The sequence below is a fragment of the Primulina eburnea genome, chromosome 8 (assembly GCF_022965805.1).
Source record: "Primulina eburnea isolate SZY01 chromosome 8, ASM2296580v1, whole genome shotgun sequence".
NCBI classification, from domain to species: domain Eukaryota; kingdom Viridiplantae; phylum Streptophyta; class Magnoliopsida; order Lamiales; family Gesneriaceae; genus Primulina; species Primulina eburnea.
The window spans coordinates 40,596,273-40,619,634 of NC_133108.1; the positions used below are offsets into that span (position 1 = coordinate 40,596,273).

Consider the following 23,362-nt stretch of genomic DNA (forward strand, 5'->3'; position numbering starts at 1 on the left):
ATCATAGTAACTTAAATAAATATTATTTTAAATATTTTTGTCAAACTATTCATTTAAAAAGAAACTTACATTAATTAATTTTAATATTTAGTGTATATCAACATAAAATATCATCCTATTATTATTATTATTATTATTATTATTATTATTATTATTATTATTATTATTATTACATCATGATGAGGATTGAGGGTCCCTTCCTACGAAAATTCTGAAACTTGAGGGCAGAATCACTACAGTTTTAACTTAGAAAAGAACAAATATATGTTTTTATTTGTACAAACAATAAGATTTCAGGAAGCACCAGATCTACAACCATACCATATTTTTCTTAATTCCTTCCATATGGGGACAAACCATAATAATAATATATAAATATAAATATATCCTCCAGCCAGCTCTTATTTCTTGCGGGATCCATCTCGTTAATTAATTTCCACAAAAAAAAGATTCTGGGATTTTTTTCACTTTCTTTTTCAAGTCTTCTTTAGCAAAACAAAATCACAAATTTATAATTATTATATATATATAATATTTGTTGAATGTGAACGTCCCATCTCCCAGATCTTCTTATCCTCTTCATTAATTTTCCAAGCATGCACCGTCAAGGCCATCCCTGCATATGTTATAATATTAAATAAATTAAATCAATCAAACATATAAATTTTCAACAAAAAAATTATTATTATATGATCCAAATTTTCCTTTTTTCGTGTTCCTGCATCTCATTTCTCTCATCCAAATTCTTGTATATATATATATATATATATAAAACTTTGAACACAAAAATTGCTTGTTAATTGTTTATATTAATTTCTTCAAATATATATATATATATATATATATATATATATATATATATATATATATATATATATATATATATATATATATATTCCGTCCAAAGTTGCCTAAAAGTCAGTAAAATTAATCTACTTTTAGCTTATGGATCTGTTTCTTCAGAGGAAGCAGCAAAATGATACAGAGGCGGTCACATCTATTGATTCATACATTATTATTTACTTTGAAAAAAAGGCTAACATGTATTTAATTTTAAATATAATACGTAAGAAATTTGCCTTTTCAATTGTTTTATTGATAATTAACTTATCTGCCTCTTTTTATATCATATATAATCTATGTTTTGGCATCGATTGATTGGAGAAATTTTGGTTGATATTTTTTCTCTCAATAAAACGAAAATGTTTATACAGCAATAATTATTAGAGTAATATAATTTAATTTATAGTTATTCAAATTTGATTTTTAATAAAAAAATTAGGGTCCTTAGATGAGAATGAGAAAAAAAAATCTCAATAATGAAATATGTATTAGTCTGAAAAAGAAAAAGAAATGTGTGTTTTTCAAAGAAGAGTAGTAAAAATACTTTTTTTTCATCACTTTCCCAAAGAACATTTGACACAAGGAAATATTTAAAAATTTTGAAAATTTTAAATATGAAATGCCACTAATTAAAATGAAATTAGATGGTATTAAACAATATATTAACATATTTATACCATGTGTTCTTGATGGTGAGAGTAATTTTGGCTTTGATTATATGGACCATGACCCGACCCATCTGTTGGAGTGGTCGCGTCGGATTCATCTGCTTGACACTCCAAATTCACACCAAATAATCTCACCCTCCTTGAATTCCCACCTCCTCTTGTTTGGTTTTGTGAACCGGATCCTGGAAAATATAGATGAATAAAATTTAATTATTATTAATAATAAACTAAGTATTAAATAAATGATAATTATTTTTAAGTATTTTCGAATTTTTAATGATGTTCAAGTGCTTAACATGCGCATTATGACATGCATGAAAAATTATATATCGTTAAAAAATATGCAATGAATTAAAACATATAATTTTCTACATTAATTAATCATTTCAAAGTCCTAAGAAACAAGGGAAAAATAATAATTTAATTATTGGGGTTATTTTTCAAACATTAAAAATTTATTAATGCACTTATACAGTTGTGATTATATAAATATTACCTTTCATGGCCACGTAAAATTAAAAAAAAATCATGTATAATTAATAAATAATTATTGTTGTGAAATCAAAAAGCATATTTAGTGTCAACTTGTCAAGATTTAAATACCTGAATATGTTTTCAAATTTTAAAACAATTATTTCTGTTCAAAACTAAATCGATTCATTTTTAATAACAAAATATCACATCCATATTTAAAAATTCAAAGAACATATTAAAAAAATATATAAAGACTTCTTTCAAAATTTTCAAATTTCAGTGATAATTAAAATTAACAGCAATTGAAATGCGTAAATTAAAGCATAAGACATATATATGTCTTCAGGGCATATAAAAAAATATTATCTAATATGTTATAAATTTACTTTGCACAGTGAAGACTGTCTTTAAATTAATTTTTTTTAACCCAATATCTAAATTTTTTAAATCAATTTAGTTGGAGGATGAATATTTGGTTCAGTCAAGACAATTTTTATTAATGAATTACAATGTGGTCCTTATACATTAAAAAAAAAAAAAACTAATATTCATCCCTCGTTAATTACATGTTTGAATAGAGCACAATGTGGTCCTTATAATTGAAATATTCATATTTATTTTTTAAAAATGGTTGTAACCATCGAGAATTAAGGGAGGTGTATGGAAACTGTCGATGGTATTTCATATAATAATGCAGCATATTATTATTATTTTAATTATTATAATATACTAATTTGCTACTCAAGTAAAACAAAAACAAAAAATTGTTGTAGAATTCCGAAATTATTTTAATTTTATTTCAAAATAAATTTGTTTGACTACATAAAATGATACCTGCATGAAGACAGTCCTGTTGGTATTGTTGAGCCTGAGAAAAACCTTGATCTTGCTGGTTTGGATATGGATTCCCCTGGTATAATGCTCGGTTAAAACCACCACCTCTGCCGCCCGCCAGCTGGGAGACGCCACTACTCTCGCTGGAGTTTCTCTTCCTCCACCCTATGTAAAGGCGGTCAAAGTCCGCACGGTGGCGCGAAAACAAGACAAAATCGCCGGCATCTAAGCGTTTCTCCTTCACGAATCGGCTCCACCCTTTCGTCAACACGTAGCTCTGGCTACTGTTCCAATAAGAGTACCGGAACCTCCATAGTTTTCCCATCTCATCCTCGAAGCTCAATATAAATCCCTTCTCCCCAGGATCACCGCCACCTCCTCCGCCGCTTATGGGGAAGTGCCTCTCAGCGTGTTGCTTAGGTATGACTAGACGGTTGAGCTTCCCCACGTCGCTTGGCGTCAATGGCTTCTCGAACAAGGGTTCCCTTTCATCCTGTCCAAACTGATCCATCCCCATCAAATTACTCCCCTCTCCATCAATATCCGCATTGTTCATTTGTTCAACACATCCCGATTCTTCTTGATCATCCTCAATGTTGAGGTTAAATCTAGTCGAAAAACGATCACCACCTCCACTTCCACCTCCACCGGAGCCACTCCAGTAAGCGCCGGTGGAGAAAAAGGTGGATTTCTGATTCGAATGACCTGAAGAGGATTCCATCAAACAGTGAGCATAGGAGCAGTACAAGTGGGCATCTGGGAACTGGTCTGAGGAGTAGTGGTTTGTGGACATTTAATGATGCGTGAAGCACTGTCGAAAACAGGAGTAATAAAGGCAGAAGCGAGGAGAAAAGGGGGGGCCTGGAGGGGTTTTACATGATGCAGAACATTGTAGCAGCAGAAGAAGATTAGAGAAGGGAAAGTGCAGCAAGAAACAAGGAAAGTTGGAAGTGTAGGTATATATAAGTGGAAGGAGGGTGACGAAGAAGAAATATCCCAGTACACCTTCGCATTTATTAGGGTTTTTTTGGTGAGCAATCATTATATTCAGTGCAAAATTTTGATAATTCCATAGTGTTGGGTAAGTTTTATTTACTTTTGATGTGAAGAAATTAGGTTTTTGAGGGGCCAGCTGCCTGTGTGGGACTTGGAGTGTGTGGGATTCTGATTGTACGTGTTTATGAACTGGTGCATTAAAATTTAAATATATTCTTTCACTTGCTTTAGGTTTCTTTTTGTTAAAAAAAAAGAAAAATCTCACCCATGTGTTCAGGCTTCACCCGATTAATTTTGGGAGAAAACGATCTTTCCAGTTAATTAATTTGTCTGAATCTGGATGCGATTACAGTCTATTCACACTTGGAGCAAACGTTCATACACAAACCAACCACGACTCTTGCAATCTTCCAAAATAAATTTGTATGACCTGTCTTCCATAATAATTACCTAAACATAGACTAGATTCGATTCCACCATTCTTTTGTTATGCTTCACCATTGGGCCATGCATGCGGAGGCATTTTTTTTTAAATAATTTAAAAACTTGTGTGAGACGATATTATATGTCGTATTTTATGAGACGAATCTCTTATTTTGATCATCTATGAAAAAGTATTACTTTTTATTTTGAATATATGTAAGAATGATACGTCTTACAGATAAAGATTCGTGAGATCGTCTTACGAAAACCTACTTTTTCAACAATGTGTCCATATCATACTGGGGGAAGTATATACTAAATATCTGTTTAATATGAATGAAACAGAAATTAAATATATAATTTCTTGTAATTACAGTAGCACAAAATATTTTCCTGTCCAAAAATATTAAAAAATTGAAAAATTCTGCCGTAGTAGTTTACCAGGTACAGAGGCTTACGACACTGAAACCTTTACGGGTTAAGTTCCCGATATTTTGTTGGCAGTTAGACGCAAGTCATGAAGATAAGATTTTTTTTTCCCAATAGACAATTAATTTTTTATTGTTCTGCTTTCGTGTTTGAATTATGTCCTCTCATTTCTATGTATTTTTTTTTGTTTACTCAATTATTATTCAATCACATGATTACTCAATTATTTTTCATATTATATTTATATATATAGCCAATTCCCATGCTGTTGCCGACCTTGTAACACTGGGCCACTTCAGATGACACATAATCATTTGGTCAAAAAAGTTATATTTTATTAGATATGAAATTTTGAAATGATTTTCTAAAAGTGTGTGGAAAAAGAAAATTATCAAGAGAAGGTAACCTAACTTTTGTGGCTTTTGGCATAACATTTAATCTACGGGAGAATTTTTTGAGATGGTTTTACGAGTCAATTTTATAATATTAATATTTTATTTAAATTATTAATAAAAAAAATTATTTTTTATTATAAATACTGACAGTTTTAAAGACCAATCAAATATAATATTTGGAAGAAAAAAGTGGATCAAATGTAATACCGATACATATATCCATCGAGTACATTTCTACTTATCTAATGCAAATTTTTTTCTGAATAAATAGTATTATATTATCTATTTATAAATATATTAGAATTTTTACATGTTAAAAATTTACGTTTTAAGTAATTTGTCTAAAAGATTCGATTCATATAAGATAATATGAATAAATTAATTTTTATTCATATTTATTTAAAATATGAATATGTCAATAATAATTATTTTAATTAATTGTTGAAAATTAATTTAAAAAAATTAGATGCTGTTGCTCTAGTACTGTTGGCACTGAGAAATAACACAGCGATATGTTGTTGCTCTTTGGTGTCCGTTTGGAAGAAGAAATTATATGCATATAATTTTTATCTAAAAAATCTCGATATCGTATTCAAATTTAAAATTTCAGAGATGAATTTTATAAGAGTTTTTAATAATTAGTGTAACGTGTTTTTAAATTTATGATTCTTTATAATTTTTTATATTTCTGTATTGAAAGTAATCATATAGTCATTTAAATTTATACACACACAGAAGCCTGGAACAAATCTTGCAGTAAAGATAAATAAGATTGGGATATTTTGTGTATCTTATTTTATTTACCATAATATAGTTTTTTCTTCAATTTTAAACATTACACGAAATTATGAATAAAGACAATTTTATCAATCGGAAAATAAAGTTTCGATCCACTAAATTTATCTATTTTTGAGTTTTATCTATTATGTTTTGCAAATTTTGAAGTGCTGACGTAACATTGAACAATTATGATAGGACACAATAAAATGTTGACGTGGTAATTGAACTGAAATAACCAAAAAGTAAATTTTATTTTACCAAACTAAAATTTGAGAACTTAGTTGAGCAAAACTTAGATTTGGACAAGTTAGTATAGCAAAAAAATCATTCTATCTTTTATCCATCTAAAATAGAACTTATTATAATACTAAGAGAGTGTTTGAAGTAGCTAAAAAATGATTATTGGTTTTTGGGAAAAAATAAACAATTTTTAAAACTAAGATTATATGTTTGATTATGTTTCATTAAATTAAAATCCAAAAGCTGGTAAGATGTAGATTAACTTCTATAAAAGTGATTCTGGTAAAATTTTAGTACTAGATTCAAATATTTATTACACTCACGACTTTTGATTTTCAGTTTCTCACTTTTATTTCAAACATGACTCGTTTTAGATTTTTCATTTCTTTCTTTATGATTTATAAATTTAATTAATTCTTTGAAAGCATAAGCATTTGCAGTGTTGCCAACACTCCCTAAAATTAGTTAGTTTAAGATACTGATAATAAATTATATATTGTAGATATATATAGTATCAGTTTTAATACGATATCCATCAACCATGTAAGTTTCTGTGTCCACCATTAAGATAACAATTGACTATTGGATGTGAAAAAATATATCAAAATTATATGTTCAATAAATAAGTGTCATCTTATTGATGGATATAGAAATTGGAATGGTCGGTGATCAGCATAACAAAATTATATATAATATAGTAGGCCCGGTTGTGCACAAATACCGATCGATGTGTTTGCCGACAGGTTTAGATAAGAATACGTACAATTTGTTGTGAAAGTACTCGAACAGAATGCATTCATTTTCTTATTAGGCAAAAACTTGTGTGAGACGGTCTCACGGGTCGTAGTTGTGAGACGGATATCTTATTTGGGTCATCCATGAAAAAGTATAATTTTTTATGCTAAGAGTATTACTTTTTATTGTGAATATGGGTAGGGTTGACCCGTCTCACAGATTAAGATCTGTGAGACGATCTCACATGAGACCTACTCTTCTTATTATCATAATTAATAACCTCATCGATTATATATATATATATATATATATATATATATATATATATATATATATATATATATATATATAAGTAAATATTTTTCAGGTGACTGAGACAGTGCCTCTCCTAAACTGGTTTGTTTGCTTATTACGTTAATACATGTTTGGTTTGTAATGGTGCCAGGGGCGAAGCTAGAATTTTGATTCAGTGTAGGCTACGGTATACTATAATTAATAAAACAAAAAAAATCTTTTAATCATAAAGCATCACAAAATAACTACTTTATAATTGTTATTTTCGAGTCTTCATATTTTTAAATCTTTGTACAGTAGATTCATTATCAACGGTTAGAAATATATATTTCTCTACATAGACAATGAGACTATCATTCATCCAATCATCACTCATTTGATCGCATAACCTGTCTTTCACAATTCTCATGGCATAAAACACCCTCTCTACTGTCGTTGTTGCAACCAGTAGAATTAATGCAAATGTCAAAAGCTTATAACTAACTTCTCTGAAAGGTTGAAACAATTACAAAGCTATCAACTTATAAATCATAATCAATATATATCACCACGGTATTAAATAACAACCAACATAAAAGAATTAGAGACGCAAATTAGGAACAAATGGAACACACTACATAATACTAACATATTAAATATCAATCCACATAATTTATACTTACAAATTTTTTCCTCTAAAGAAATATATAATATGACCAAGCATATAACCAAGAAAAATATCCATTTTTTCCAACTATTTGGCCTCTACATTCAAGACAAAAGAAAAAGTAAAAAAAAAAATATAAAATAAAAAGAAAACTGAAAACCGAAAAAATTTGGACATATAAACAAAATTATTTCATATTTCATGGCAATATTTAATTCAAAATTTCAATTTGAAACATAATATCTTATCACAAACAAAATTATTTGTTTACATCTATTTTACATAGCTAACTAAGAAGCCCAATCTATAATGAAATTAGAAAAAGTGACGCGCATGGTGATTAGAGTGATATTTATGCGGCCGTACGCGACAGGAAGAAATGATTTGTGATTTGTGAATTGTGTGATTATTTGAATTGCAAACAAAGTTAAAGAAAATGATTAAAGCAGGCTTGTGTAGCAGATTTTTAAAAAAATTATGGCCCACATATATACTACATTTTTTTTGGGCCCAGTGTGGGCAATAGCCCACACTGGGCGTGAATAAGCTCCGCCCCTGAACGGTGCCTCCCTATTTATATATTATATAATATAATAATGTACATACACATCTCTCTCTCAGTTAGGACATCCACATCCATTCTCATTAATCTATATTAATACTCTCAATCTCCTCAAAAATTATGGGGTTCACGAGCCACATATTCATTACATTAACAATTTCTCATTATTAACACACATTCATTTAATATCAACTTTCATTATTTATGGGTCTCACTGTCCACTTAATCATTTTTTTATTTTTAATTATTTCAATATCTTTCTAATATTTTTAAAATTTTACAACAAATATTACTAAAAATAAATAGTATTATTATTTTAAAAATAACTTAATTTCAATATTCATTAAAATATTATTAAGAAATGAAAAAAAAGTTGGAGATTAAAACTAGACATTGGATAATAACTAGCTGTTGGTATAAACAGTAGTGAAAGTATGTGTTGTATGTTTGAGATAATTTTTTAATAAAATTAATAACACTAATGTAACTAGCCGTCAGATTCACTGTTATCAAAAATGCAGATTCAACACAATCTCTTTAAAAAAAACACAAAATAGTGACGGTTGTTAAAAAACCGTCGCAAGTAGCGACTTTCATTAAAAAACAGTCGCAAGTAACGACGATTTTCAAGTTGCGACGGTTTACGAAAAACCGTCGCTATTTGCGAAATAATACCGTTCATTCTGATGAATTTCTTGGCTGTCATGTCACCCAAAATTAATAACTTCTACACCCACATTGGTGCATGAACATTAATGGACGTTAATAATCACCCATTAATGCACCAATGTGGGTGCCCTTAAGAAAACACAGATACACATGAACGTGTGTGCGTTTAATTTGCATATGTAGAATGCTATTTATCACGTCCCGAAGTGTAACGGTTTAAATTTTATTTCTTAAAAACACTAAACCTAAAATAAACGACATTTATTCCAAAATTAAATAAATAGTTGTTTTACAACCTAAAAATATAAAATCAACAATTCACTTATTTCAAACCTAAAAATCAACTATCCAAAATCTAACATAAACAGTACTAAACTACCAATAAACAAAAGAAAATAGAAAAAACAGCTACGTGTTCAATCTCATGGCAAATCACGTACCCTAAAATCCCGCAGATTCTCGATCCTCAATTGCATCCTCATATGAAAGGGGTGTAAAAGGTACTGAGTGATATGTTCGTCAATCAATAATTTTCAGGTTTAAAAATAACACAAAACTTTTATAAATCACAAGTCAAATTTATTTATAAGTTGATTTAATATTCCACACATGATAAACATCAAATATTTGGCTTAACTTCCCAAAGTTGATTTGTGAGTTTCTACTTTAACTCTCCAGACTGTATCAAAATATCTGGCTTAACTTTCCAGACTGGATCATAAGTATCTATTTTAACCCAACTAGACAAGTTCATATGCAAGATCAACACAAACAAAATATTTGTTGAAAACTATCGCCATGCAATAGATCATAGATTTAAACTCAACATACTATGAAAGTAAATATTATAAAAATATCAAGAAAACACAAGTTTCACTTGTTATGTTCTACTAATGTTGAAATCAAAGTTAACTACCATAGAACTTGAATCTCTCCAGAGGAAAATTCACGTTCTTTGTAGAGCGAAAATGAGAGAAAGAGAAAATTTTGATAGTTGATTATTTTAACACAGGGTGTAGAATAAAAGGAGTGAAGAGTTTTATGTTTTATATATATATATATAAGAGAGTTGAGCCGAGATGATAATTGAGCTCAAGGACTTGGGTCTTTATCACAGACCAAATTACGAGCACGTACAAATCTGATGGCCGACAGAAACAAATCTCTTAAGAAAAAATGTTGATGCTGCTCAGAATACATATGAAAATGGTGACACACAAGTGTCTAGCCTTGACCATAAATCGGAAACAAGATGGTCGTCGTTTCAAATCTGTTTTTTGGTATCAGCTCCAAAACAGAAACAGAATCGATAACTTGTGGTTCGATTCGAAATCGGAACTGGAATCAAAATCAATGTGGATCTTAAATTCATTGAGTTTTACCATCTTGAGTATGTTACATTTACATGTGCACTTAATTATATATAATACACATAATATGACATGATAGTTATTCAATACTTAATTTACTCTCTTTTGAAACATAATGTACGTTTTTCTAATTATGAAATTTTATTTAAAGAAATAAAATTTGATTCAAATCGTCTGCACATATATATATGTGTGTGTGTGCGCGCGCCTTATTGCAATGAATTTGGCTCTATATTTTAAAATTAATAAATGAATAATTGTAAACTGTAAGAAAACTGTATTACTAGAGGGTAAGAAAACTGTATTCAGGAATGGAAGATGCAGTGTCATCGTATTCCTTTGATCAATACATAATGAGTCTGTAAAATTGTTTCTTTATTGCAGAAGCAATGGTAATAGTAATACAACAAGACCAGCTAGTTTCAGGCCCCAAAACCTTATTGCAACAGGTTCTGGACAGCTTTAGCAACCAGTTAGTTCAGGACCAGTCACTTACGATCTTCTGTCGTTTTCCTGTCAAATAATTAATTATTTTGTCAATTCTAATCAAATCTTATTCAAGACTCTGCATGCGTGCGATTAATTCGCGAATGACAATATTATATCTTCAACTGGAAATAAAGCTACAAGGATCTTATACATGGGATATAACTGCTGTCAGAGATCATGAGATATCATAATTCACTCAAATATAATTCTTCAATCTAAACTATAATTAAACAGGTATCTCTGGGATAAGGGTCTGAGAGTGACCACGTGAAGAAAAAACAAGAATCTTTAGCCAATATCACTTGCTCAAATTTGTCCTTCACTAAACAGATGCACTCGGAATACAAAAATAATGTGAAGTCAGCCAGGAGAATGATCTTGATGTGCATGTATCTCTTTGAGAAGTAACGATCTGGCTTGATTTATTGAATCAAAACAGAGGAACAGATGTTCCTCTAGAAACACAAGCCGTTGGGCAAAACTGGATCGGTTTCTTTTAAGCTGCCTCAATGCTTGCTGTATGAGATACCTGTCCATACCCTGATCCACACCACGGTGAACAAGAAACTTAACGTTCTCAAAATCAGAATGCAACAGGGCCACAAGCCGGTCAATAGTGTCAAGCTCCTTGTGGATAAGATAAGCGACCTTTGCTGCAATATTAAGTTGTGTTTGATGGACCAAATCCTTTCTAGTTGTTAAGGACTGAAGAATTATCGGGCATATGGGGATTGCTATGATAGCAACAAGAGCATGGGTGGCTATTGCCACAGCCGCCACTGCCACTCCAACACCAGCTGCTATAATACACAAGGAGGATCCTTTTGAGCAGTGGTGTCTGAGATGGATTCTTGATTTTGTCTTTTCCAAGTGTTTGTCAAGTTGTTTTGTGAACTGAGAAAAGGATTGATGAAGATGGTCAAAGTTGTGTGGTTGAGGGGGCATGAAAGGGTTTTCGTGGCCATCAAATTGGAGAAAGACGTTAAAAGCCGATGTGCATTGTGAATGGGAGAGGGAATAGGAGTCAGAGTCAATGTCTAGGGGAAGATCATCAAGAAGTTTATGAACAGGTGCATAGACATGTCGTGCTTTGTGGAGTCTCTGGTAGAGAAGAAGGTAAAGACGAGATGTATTCTCACTATGTTCGAAACAAGTGGCGACAAGCTGAGCAAGGGAATAGGATTCTACTAGTGAAAGTGCGTCCTCAATGCTCTGACGACTTGGTTGAAGAACTTGCTCTAACAGCAGAGGTCCCTCGAAGAACTCTACGCACTCTATGTCAGCATTTTGATTAAAAGAGCTTTGCTGGTCAAATATTCTCCGAATCTCCTTATAAGAATGTGTTTCAACTGCAAGAGTGAATTCTTGAATGAGGTTAACAGTGGGGGAGAGCTGGACACTTGATGTTGATGTATTATCTATTGAATGACCTGAAGGAAAAATCAGAGATAAGAATGTGGTACCTTACAAAGTGCAAAATACAAAAGGAACAAATAGAAAAAGGAAAAGAAATAGGAGGATTTATAAGGGCACGAGAATCCCGTCCGAGCAGCACAATGACACGCTCATACTTTCAGTGTTTTGTTGAAAAAACTCCCCTTTTGCACAAGTCCTCGGTACCTATATCTTTCCCAGGTGATGAAACACACGCTATACATGCGCAAAATAGAATCAAATACAGTTCTCCATGATATTTTGAGATCCAAATCGAAGGGGAGAAAAATAGTCAAAGAAGAAAAGTTTTAGCTTCGAAAAAATTAATAAAATAAGAATTGAAAGCTAAAAAGGAGGATGGGAATAACGAGCACATAGACAGATATAAATTTTTAGAGTTGTAAGGTTACCTTGTGAAGCGGAAGGTGAAAAGTTATTATTTTCTGCTGACTCTGGTGACAATGGCCTCAAACAAGAAAGCATTAGGCCAGCTCTTTCAGTGCAGGATGGCCCATGCAACTAACTTTGTTACTACTTAACACGCTGCATTCAGTAGTTCCATAGAAAAGGATATGCAGACACAGCCACAAAGGAATAAAATCCCACAATATTCCTCTTCTAAATCTTCAGTCCAGTGACAGGAGAAAAGGCGATGTGATGGATATCACAAAGAAAAAAATTACCAATTATTAAGGTGAGTTTGCATTGAATAATTTGAAATCATGAACTTGAATAGATGAAGTTACTTGGATGATTTTAACTAAATGAAATTTCAAATTACAACCCGATCAAAATTACATCATTGTAGTAACGATGATAATAGATTCCAACCACACCTAGTATCTTTGAAATACATGCTTCATATATCCCTCCACCCAAGCCGAATCTCTCCATTCAAATGAAACCTTAGCTCAAACTATGTGAAAAATGAAACATCATACTGCAAGGTATCAGCATTATATAAAATAGGCAACTACATTACCATCCGCATATTTTCTACAAGAACTTTGAACACGTCCACCTTGGTGGTGGTACCATATACTGAATGAAATCGATCATTAGATATTTCAGTTCTCGAATACAACTCCACAACATTCAGAATCATATGGCTGGAGGAAACTTGAGCAACTTTGATGAAATCTCAGGTTCTTTATATTTATCTCAACAAGAAATGTTTCATTCCAAACATCATACAGTAATTTATCACGCAATTACGATAGTCAAAAACTCTTTTTATTTAACCATTCAATTGTTTTATTAATGCCAAATTACAGTGTTTGATCACTAAAGCAGCATAACAGCTCCCATGGCAGTGAAAATTTTACATGGACCGTATGCAAGAACTTCCAAACTAAGTTACCCTTCACCAGCCAAGAGGATATCAAACTAGAACATCCGGATTCCAATATAGAGATTTGCATTTTTTAGTCAACTAAAGATCTCAACTTTCCATGATATAAATAAAGATTGAACCAACGTACCTCAAAACAGATTGAATCTTCCAACACAGCAATCAAAGAACTTCCAAATAGCAAAATCGATCTCAAAATTTTGCCCGTATAGTTGAATTCAATACTTACAAGTTCCTACGCAAAATTATACTAAATGGGTTCAGAGTAAATTTATGAATCGGTTAGAGTAAGGAAAGAGTTCAATTGTACCAAGCGGGTTGTACTCGTGCGTCTATGTTTGACTTAGACTTTGTTTTTTAATCTATTTATTATTATTTTTAATTTCTTTGATACAATTATTATTATAATTTTTTTCATAAAATTATTCTCTTATTATTTTTTCATTATAAATTTGCATTATTATTTTTATGGAACAAGCCAAGCTTATGCGTCGAATTCAAGTCTTATGATAAAAACTCGAATCGAGCCGAGCTCGAGTCAATACATATCTTAAACAAGTCGAACTCGAGTCTAATATTGTTTGACTCAGTTCGAATTGTTTACGATTAGGGATGTCAATGGGTCCGGGTTTTACCCAGACCCGCAATGGACCCGCGTGTATGGGTGGGTTTGGACATATTAAATGGGTCATAGGGTGGGTATCGAGTCCAATTTTTCAGACCCATCCGGATATGGGGTGGGCCATGGGCCCCATACCCGCCCCATATATATGTGGATATAAATATTCTAATGTTTAAGTTTTATTAATTTTCATTTTTTTAGTAGCTCTCTCAACCATAACGATCTTAGCTATTTATATGTCAACTGTTGCATTTGAATTTGCTTTTAGCAATAGTGGAAGAATAGTTGGTCCTCATCTTAGTAGATTAAATATTGTCTAGTCGCTGATTTTATATTGATTTGTATAAATTATGTTATGACTTATTTTTGGGGATGTCAAGAATTTTTTGGAGAGCTAGTAACTCTTTTTTTATGTAATTCTTTATGTCGTGAAAATACTTTGTTTGTTATTATTATGTGTAGTCGAAGACATGAATTAATTTTCCACAATGTTGTATTTAGAGGCTTGTCTGTTTCATAATTCAGTCATGTGAGAAGAAAGATTACTTTTTTATTTTAAAAAAATTCGGGTCTCATGGTCTCACGGGTCTACCCGGCCTCGTTTCGTATTCGATGTGAGGTGGGTTCGAAGAATATTTAACCGAGGTGAGGCGGGTAATGGATCGAAGTTTTTTTCATGGGGTGGGTCTTGGGTTTAGCCAAACCCGCCCCATACTCGTCCCATTGACATCTCTATTTACGATCGGCTGTTATACTTTGAAAATATTTATTTGGAAGATTATATCGAAATTTGCAATGTATATTATTATTTTTTTAATAACATATATATTTATTATACCGATGTATGTAGACGATTGAGATTTCGATTTTAAACTTATCTTGCTAATTGTCGAACACTTCTCTAGCTAATTGAGAAAAGAGATACGGTTCAAACCGCGACAGGATACCACTCTTCCAATTCATAAAACAAATATCTAATTAGTTATGTTTAATCTTAAGATATTAAATAAATTTTCTAACCAATAATTCGTGGGAAAAATAATGCGTGTTTTATAACAGACCACAAGATTAAACTTATATCAGTTATATGTATATATTTGAATTCAAGAAGTAAATAGGAGGAGACTCAACAATTATAGCAAATGTAACTCAATGAACTGGGATGTTTCCCAGAACATGATCCTTGCCACCATGTGGCCCGTGCTCTTCCGACCTCCGTCATCTGTCATTGCTTCCATCCAAATATGCAAGTGCGACTGCAGCATGTACCGCAGCTCCAACTGGAAGGGCATCTTCATCAATAACAAAGTGTGGCGAGTGCAAGCCTTTGACAGGTTTCATGGTCTCGTTTCCGACTCCGATGAAAAAGAATGCTGCCGCCATCTTTTGTGAATAGAAACTGAAGTCTTCAGCTCCCATAGTCATGGACTGGAGTTTCACGTTATGCTCCCCGAGTAATTTTTCTCCAACTCTTTTTGCGTGTTCATACATGGCAGCATCGTTGATGGTTGCGGGATATGGCATTAGTTTCTCCATGAAGTCGACGAAGGCAGTACATTTGTGCACCGCTGCTTGAGTTTCTATCACCTGTATGCATTTCATATGAAAAAAGTCTAATTGTGTGTGATCGTGAGGAATATACTAAGGCAATGAACACAATAATGCCAAGTCAACTTGAAAAGTAATGTAACGCACACATACCTCTTTAATCCTTTGTTTAAGGTAAGAGCAACTTTCGGAATTCATGAACCTGAAAGTGCCACCAAATTCGACAGTCTCCGGTATTACATTCAATGCTCCACCCCCTTGTACAAATCCGATGGAGAGTACCTATGCGATGTTACACATGGAAAAAAAATTATTCTTGACTTATTATTCGAGATCCAGGAACCCACAATTGAACCATAGAGTAGAATAGATATCAAGCAATATGATTCAGAAAAGAAACACACCCTGGCCTCTAGAGGATCAGTTTCTCTTGAAACAATTTGTTGAAGGGCAAGAATCACTGTAGAAAGAGCAAGAATTGGATCTATAGTTTTATGAGGGTTTGCTGCGTGTCCACCTTTTCCTCGTATGGTTGCCGAAAACCGGCCTGCTCCAGCAAGAATTGGACCAGGTTTTGAAGAGATCGTACCAGTGCGCATATATGGATCGACATGTAAACCAAAAATGGCTTCAACTCCATCTAGAGCTCCATCTTTCATCATATAATAGGCGCCAGCACAACCTTCTTCCCCAGGCTGGAAGACTAATTTAACAGTGCCCTTTCAAATAGAATGATCAATCTCTCAGAAATTCAGATTACCAGTACAAATAAAACATCAGAAAACGAACTGCTTAGGTTCAAACCATCTTTTACATCGTTTATCAAACTGCTTAGTCTAACAGAGAAGCCAATAATTCCGCTTCGGCAAGGCAGAAATTTTACAAATGGGGGAACATAACTTCTTTTTCTGTATGTTGATATACAGATAAACTTAACCACATGAAATTTCAGGGGGAAGTGGTACCCAGGGTAGCCAAACCTTCCCTCCACCCCAGGTGTTTACCTTCAAAGAATCGCGCCTGTTTTGTAGCAATTTAGCTGCACCAAGCAGCATTGTGACATGAGCATCGTGACCACAGGCATGCATTTTGCCGTCATTCTTACTCTTGTGCTCCCATTCTACCGATTCCTTCAAATTTCAATCTCGGTAAATGTTAGAAGCTGCACCAGTAAAACATACTTCTTATGGTGGGTGCATCAGTACATTGGTACATTAGTGGAGGTAAATGTTTATGAATAAGATCAGGATAACTTGCATTTGTAGGAAAACACAGTGTCAATTACATGAAAAAACTTCGACTATTCAACACTCCTGAGATCTTGGGTAAACTTAACAGCCAAGGAGATCCAAATTATAACTCATACAAGCAGCTTTACGGCTGATGATAAGCACCCGCCACTCGTGTTTTATAGTATTAGAATTTTTTCTTTAAATTCCAGTGGAAAAATAAACCATGAACAATCTAACTTCTACAACAACAGCATAAAGAATCCCGTAAGAAAAGCATCAATAATGGCCCTTCACTCAAAAGAGAAATCAACAGATTTGCAGTTGCACCTGAATAGGAAGGGCATCCATGTCTGCTCTGAGACCAAACCATGGACGCTCCCCCGACCCAATTCTCGCCACCACCCCCGTTTCCGCCACAGGCCATTCATATTGAACTGCCATTGAATCCAGCTCGCTCCTGATAAATTGACTCGTGAAATGCTCTTCAAAAGCTAATTCGGGATGTTCGTGGATTTTACGCCGAACCCTTTTCAACCAGCCGGAGAACTCCTCATCACTCGCGGATTGCAACAACTCGCGTGACAGGGATTCGGTTTCCGAAGCCCAAACGCCGTGATTCGTCGACGCCCATGTTGAAAGAAGAGCCAAGGAAAAGTAAGCGCATAACCTGTCCATACGGATTCGTGCTCAAGAAAATGACGATTCGTATCATGCTATTATTTCTTGGAGTAGTAAATTCGCTAGAGTACGAGATTAGCCGTCCTTCGTATAAAAATTCTAAATTTGAGGTTCAGAATGTTGCCTTGTCCAGGTGACGCTTTATTTATTTATTTATTATTTAGTTTGAAGAAGGGAAGTGTCTTTTTATTAGCTCCATGCAACATGCTAATTTTTAAAATATGATTTGTCATTCGTTTTAAATTTAATTTATAATTCATGAAATAAAATATGGATTCAAAATTTTCGGGGATTGATAACCAACCACACAACCTTATGTTTTTAAAACTTACTTTTAGAATTTCAATAGAATAATTTATTTTTACACTTCGTTTTATATATCATATATTATTTAGTACCGATGTGATTTGACTTTTATATTGATTAATATATAAGAAAATTCAATAAAATTACATGTTAATTGAAAAACCAAAAATATTTTATATATGAATTTGGAATTTCTAAAAATAAATATATTTCTGAAAAAAAAAATTAGCTGGTGTATAAAGAATTTATTGTTGTCATTCTCCTTTGTCATGAGTAGCGAAATTTTAATTATTTTAGGACTTAGGTGATATGCATGTTTTCGTCATTAGTATCATATTTATGAAACGATGGATTACACAAGTACTTTGGTTTTAAATATGATGTATGTAACCCGATATACAGCGTACAAACGAATGAAACGATGTGTTTTGTTATCCTAAAAAAGGTTAAATCAAACCAGAGCAATCAAGAATTAAAAGAAAACTCACAACTTCTAAAGGATTTCAGGATGAATCGACCTATACACCCAAAGGCAGTAATAAGTAGCAACTGGGGATAAAGGAGGTAATGCTTGTAAGTTGCGAGTATCAGAAAAATAGAAGAATGGGACAATCTATTAAAACTCGAACCACCATGTGAAAGATATCATCAAATTCCAAAACCAAAATCTGCTTACTCACATTCAGAACACGTAAAATCTTGATTAAGAAAATGCTAGGCTCGTTCGTAGAATCTACTGGTGTATCCACATGAGTAAAAAATATTGTATCCAATGTGCAATGTATCTACGTAAGGGCAACAAAACTCGCAGTAGTATAGTGGAATTATCTAACCATAGATCTTCGAATGTAATTCACAATCAAGGTAGAGAAGCCAATTCCCATATTTTGACTGTTCCATCATCACTCGCAGAGGCCAGACGCCTTTTCTCCTGTTTCGTTACAGACATTTGTACAAATGTGAGGTTAAAATCATTGAACGAGAAAATATCTGATCAGTATATGGTAATTAGAAAGCATGACACCAAATTCATCACTAGTAGGCGAACTAAATATACATCAAGGGAAGCTCATCAAAGCATAGAAAATAAGAAACTGAATATTTTGGAGGTAAAGGATACAAATAAGAAAATCCAGGTAAAAGGAAAAAGTAGTGTAGGTCTTGGGCGTATCTCATCACATCCAGCGAAAATATACAGCTATTTGAAATCGTAATCATACCGCAAATAGACTATATTTAAAGTACAATGATCTATACCGTCGTACACCATTGTACCGAATTCACATTGCTATCATGAGTATTCTCTTTCTTCAGTAGCAATCTATATTTGGATTCATCCACCTATAATAATATCCAAAAAATATCAATAAAGACGTGACAGAGGAATACAACTTAAGTAATCACATTACAAGTCCAACTAATGTAATCACATCTATCAATCCAGCTACATAGGCATTGCAAGAAGGAAATTCAAACATAGATTATGGGATGAGAATGGACAACCTTTGAAACTATTCAGCGTTCATTTATATATGGACTATTTGGTCAAGGTTCTTGAATCTTTCTTGACCCTAAGCAAACATATGTTAAAAATACTTGAAATCCTTAATATTAATGCATATTGCAACTTATCCCTAGAGCCTACTGCTTTTCAAATTTTCAATGATATAAGAATGAGTAAAACTAAGAGCAGTGGACGTCATAGTTTTATAAACTACGACACTGAAAAAGAGGTCGATGAACTTTAAATTCTTTGGAGTGGAGATGATTGCAAACTATAAACAAAAAAGCTAGTTAATTCAAGGGGATTTTAAAAGCACGATGCTAGTTACTACTTCCTAGATGAAGTAAGATGTTCAGATGGTTTATGATTATTATGGTTCATTTAACTGAACAAGTGATTATTTTCTTGGTTGATACATTGTCCTGTTTGGAGACTTATTCTATAGAAACGCATTTCTCATTTTAAAAAAAGACACATTTAAGATGCATGGGGATGTGAAGAAAAATGCGGACAAAGCTCTCAATGATTTGAATAAAGTAGTCGTCATGCTCAAGGAAATACAGAGAATCAATCAAATGAGTATGTGCATTTATTAACTTATACCGAGCGATCCTCATTCTCAACAAATAAACATATAGCGCCATCTGCTGCCCCACTGCAGATTATTCCCTCACTGCAACATTAACCAAAACGAGGGGGCAAATCGTAAAAATTAAAGGAAAGTGATTAAAAAGAACGTGGAAGATAAATAAATTAAAAAAATTCCTACCTTGACCAATGTACGGAAAAAATTGCTTTGTCGTGATAACCAGACAGAGTACATAGATGTGTCCTGACAAAAATGTAGAACATATGCAATCAAGTTGATTTATGATTTCAATTTTAAGAACCAGAATACCAAACAGAGTAATCTCTACTAAAGCAATTGAAAACGTTGGTTTTGTTTCTCGTATTTGTGCCTTAGTTCATCTACAGTGGCATCAGGATAAACTAAACAAATTTAATCATCATAGTTGTGATGCAAAATATTGACCTATTGGGTATTGGTTGAAAACAGAATCACAAAATATTGACATCAGGCAAATGCCTAAAGAGATATGAGGAATGGAGAGAGGCTTGGATGGAATAAATCTTTATTGATTTAGATACATAATAAGTGAACACATCGAGGTGATATCTATGATAGAGAATATTAGCTAATATCTGCTTCTTTCACTTAGCTTTTCTAACTGATTGTTGATTGAAACTGCCAAACAGTTCATCTTTCGATACTAATGTTGAAGACATGAGATAATTAGGGTATTTAACGACGAGATTGCAATATGAGCCAAAAGCCTTCAAGAACATCCATGTCCATGAAAGAAAAGATATGACTTGAAAATCATAAATGTAAACTTACCAAAGGGCATTTTTTTCTCCATTCAGCATCATCTCACTGTCGGCACCCCATATCATAATGGTGAGATCATCACTGCGAAATCAATTTGACTATGTTAGTCTTATCTGTTGCCATTGAAACATATATCACTTGTATATATAAGCTGAGAAAAGATAAAAGATCACACATACCTGCAGGCAACAATTTTGTCTGCACTTGAATTAAAAGCTAAGGCCTGGAATGTATGTTTGAGTTTACTAAAAAGACAAAATTAAAATGTTGTCAATAAATATGACACAATCATAAGGAGACATAATGCTTAATGCACAAGTAGAATGAAAGAATTAAGGGCACAAATTATATATCTGAAAGGCTATTTTTGCTGCTCATTGAGAGATTTCTGCATCTATCATCTTTTTCATATAAAGTAATATCGCACAGCTCTGCGTATACCACATGCCACGGTGTTCCCACTAAAATTGTACAAAAGGAAGTGTATCACGCAAACATTTCAATAAACTCACAGTTTGTGCGAATTTAATTCTGAAAAGGATTTATTTAAACATAAAGAGCAGTTGCTGAAACGTCTACCTGTCACGTTCACCTAAAGTTTGAAGACAAGTCCAACTACCACTGTTCGAAACCCAGACCTGCAGAGGTTAGTAGTCTCATTGATTGATGTTCATAATATGGATAATAGAAAAATATGCCTTTTATACTTTGGTAGAACTGTTTTTGCTACATTATCTTACCTTGATAGTGTTGTCACAGCCAACTGAAAACAGGATATCCAGTGATGGATGCCATTGGACCATTTTAACATCTTCTGTATCAGTTAGCAACAATGATGGAGCTTCCATCTCAGTATACGAGGATATTTTCCAAATCCAGATGGTTTTCTGCACCGCACAAGTCACAAGCAACAAGCCAGATGCATTCCAGTAGACATTTGAAGGAAGTTTGAGAGGATGCTGGATATCGACATGTCATTTAAATTCATAATACGAATTTAAACAAGACGAGCTTTTAGAATTTTCATGCTTATATCTACACTCACAAATTTAGAACCGAGCTGGATCAGCTCATTGAGCTAATGTAAAAATAGAGTACAGATACGATCATCACACATTTCATTATCAATTTTTGAATATTATAATATCCATTCATTATATACGTTACATTGTTATAATATATTTCCAAATCCATAATGTGATATTTTACTCAATAAAAGTCAGATGCAAATACCTCAAAATCATCTGCGAGTTGAAATGTTTCCCCGACACTCTCCCAAACACATGTGTCGCCATCAACAGTTGATGTTGCCAATAACTTGCCAGTTACCGACCAAAAGCACTGTTGCACAGTCGAAGTATGCTTCCGCTCCAACTCTTGCTAAATACGTAACCGATACCATTAACACCAGAAAATCTATGTAATTAAGCTATACAATTGTCATAGTCCTTGCAACTTCAAAACACGAGAATCAGCAATTTTCCATCAAATACTATGATAAACTTATATTCCCCCACACCGAAGCCATTCGCATTCACGGAATCTTAAAATATGATTAGATGCCATAAACGAAAATCTATTGCGCAATACACAAATGCCAAATGAAATTAACCTTGCATTGGAAAGATCCGGTGGCGGGATTCTGTTCCCAAATTCGTACAGTTTTGTCCGCGCCACATGAAGCGATCATGGCTGGTACACCAGCGATTCCGGCTGCAGGATTCCAGGCGACACGACGAACCTTATCAGTATGCCCTCGGAGATTTTCAATTTCTACCAGCTCGAAATTCTTATCCTTGAAATTCATCGTACAAAGATTAGAGATCAAATTGTGAGTGTGATTCGGAAGAAATAGAAGATTTCAGCGCCACAAAATGGAGAGATTCGGAGAGCGGATCAAAAATGAAGATGAAGAAGACTGCATTCAAAATGAGTAACTGCCTCAAGTGCGCGGCAAGCTTTCCTCATATATATATATACATATATCTCGTGCCACGTGTTTTCTTGCAATTGCTTCATCTACAAACTGATTCGTAACTAATTCGGACAGCGTTCATTTTGTAAGGCTGCACTGTGGAAAGAGTAGCGCAATGCGCCTCCCTGTGAAGTCGCGTTTTCAATAGCTAGATTTTGTTGAACATTTTTCGCCAGCTTTTCGTGACGGGCCGGACTGCAAAGAAACACGGGCTGGATCAGGTACAGCTTTTTGGGCTGGTTTGTATTGCCCCGAGAGCGTTAGTAAGTTTTTTGGTATCAATTCACGCGATAGTCCTACTAAGACTAAACCGAGTCAATTTATTTGTGAGTAGTTTGTGAACGAATAATTAAAAATAGACTCGAATTCGATTTAACCAAACTCGATTTGAGTTTGAGTAGCTAGAATTTTTAATCGAGTCGAGCTCAAGTTTTACATGTATCTATTCGACTCGATTATATAATAAATGTGTGTG

At 33.2% G+C, this 23,362-nt stretch overlaps 4 protein-coding genes across 7 annotated transcripts; all 4 read right to left on the reverse strand.

Annotated features, from left to right (window-relative positions):
• Positions 1-338: 338 nt before the first annotated feature.
• LOC140839764 (B3 domain-containing protein At2g36080-like) lies at positions 339-3,964 on the reverse strand. The gene is made up of 3 exons (XM_073206700.1): positions 2,820-3,964; positions 1,521-1,693; positions 339-616 (listed from the first exon to the last, which is right to left on the reverse strand). The coding sequence occupies exons 1-3, from the start codon at positions 3,610-3,612 to the stop codon at positions 605-607; spliced, it is 978 nt and encodes a 325-aa protein (XP_073062801.1). The 5' UTR covers positions 3,613-3,964; the 3' UTR covers positions 339-604.
• A 6,681-nt stretch (positions 3,965-10,645) lies between these two features.
• LOC140839765 (UPF0496 protein At3g19330-like) lies at positions 10,646-13,957 on the reverse strand. 4 transcript variants are annotated; one of them, XR_012119787.1, is made up of 4 exons: positions 13,763-13,957; positions 12,692-12,905; positions 11,154-12,277; positions 10,646-10,871 (listed from the first exon to the last, which is right to left on the reverse strand). XR_012119787.1 is itself a non-coding variant. In XM_073206703.1 (4 exons), the coding sequence occupies exons 3-4, from the start codon at positions 12,762-12,764 to the stop codon at positions 11,208-11,210; spliced, it is 1,143 nt and encodes a 380-aa protein (XP_073062804.1). In that variant the 5' UTR covers positions 12,765-12,905; positions 13,264-13,322; positions 13,763-13,957; the 3' UTR covers positions 10,913-11,207. The 4 variants fall into 4 exon arrangements, 3 of the variants coding, with proteins under 3 accessions (XP_073062804.1, XP_073062802.1, XP_073062803.1); XM_073206703.1 differs by lacking the exon at positions 10,646-10,871 and adding an exon at positions 13,264-13,322 and having other exon boundaries at positions 10,913-12,277; XM_073206701.1 differs by lacking the exon at positions 10,646-10,871 and having other exon boundaries at positions 10,913-12,277.
• A 1,327-nt stretch (positions 13,958-15,284) lies between these two features.
• Positions 15,285-17,823, reverse strand: LOC140839766 (IAA-amino acid hydrolase ILR1-like 3). The gene is made up of 5 exons (XM_073206704.1): positions 17,362-17,823; positions 16,807-16,932; positions 16,207-16,521; positions 15,956-16,084; positions 15,285-15,841 (listed from the first exon to the last, which is right to left on the reverse strand). Exons 1-5 carry the CDS (start codon positions 17,707-17,709, stop codon positions 15,473-15,475), a joined length of 1,287 nt encoding a protein of 428 aa, XP_073062805.1. The 5' UTR covers positions 17,710-17,823; the 3' UTR covers positions 15,285-15,472.
• Positions 17,824-18,677: 854 nt separating this feature from the next.
• LOC140839767 (protein CIA1-like) lies at positions 18,678-22,975 on the reverse strand. The gene is made up of 10 exons (XM_073206705.1): positions 22,525-22,975; positions 22,146-22,292; positions 21,653-21,871; positions 21,492-21,550; positions 21,092-21,157; positions 20,922-20,993; positions 20,292-20,354; positions 20,126-20,195; positions 19,276-19,359; positions 18,678-18,949 (listed from the first exon to the last, which is right to left on the reverse strand). The coding sequence occupies exons 1-10, from the start codon at positions 22,717-22,719 to the stop codon at positions 18,878-18,880; spliced, it is 1,047 nt and encodes a 348-aa protein (XP_073062806.1). The 5' UTR covers positions 22,720-22,975; the 3' UTR covers positions 18,678-18,877.
• Positions 22,976-23,362: the final 387 nt, after the last annotated feature.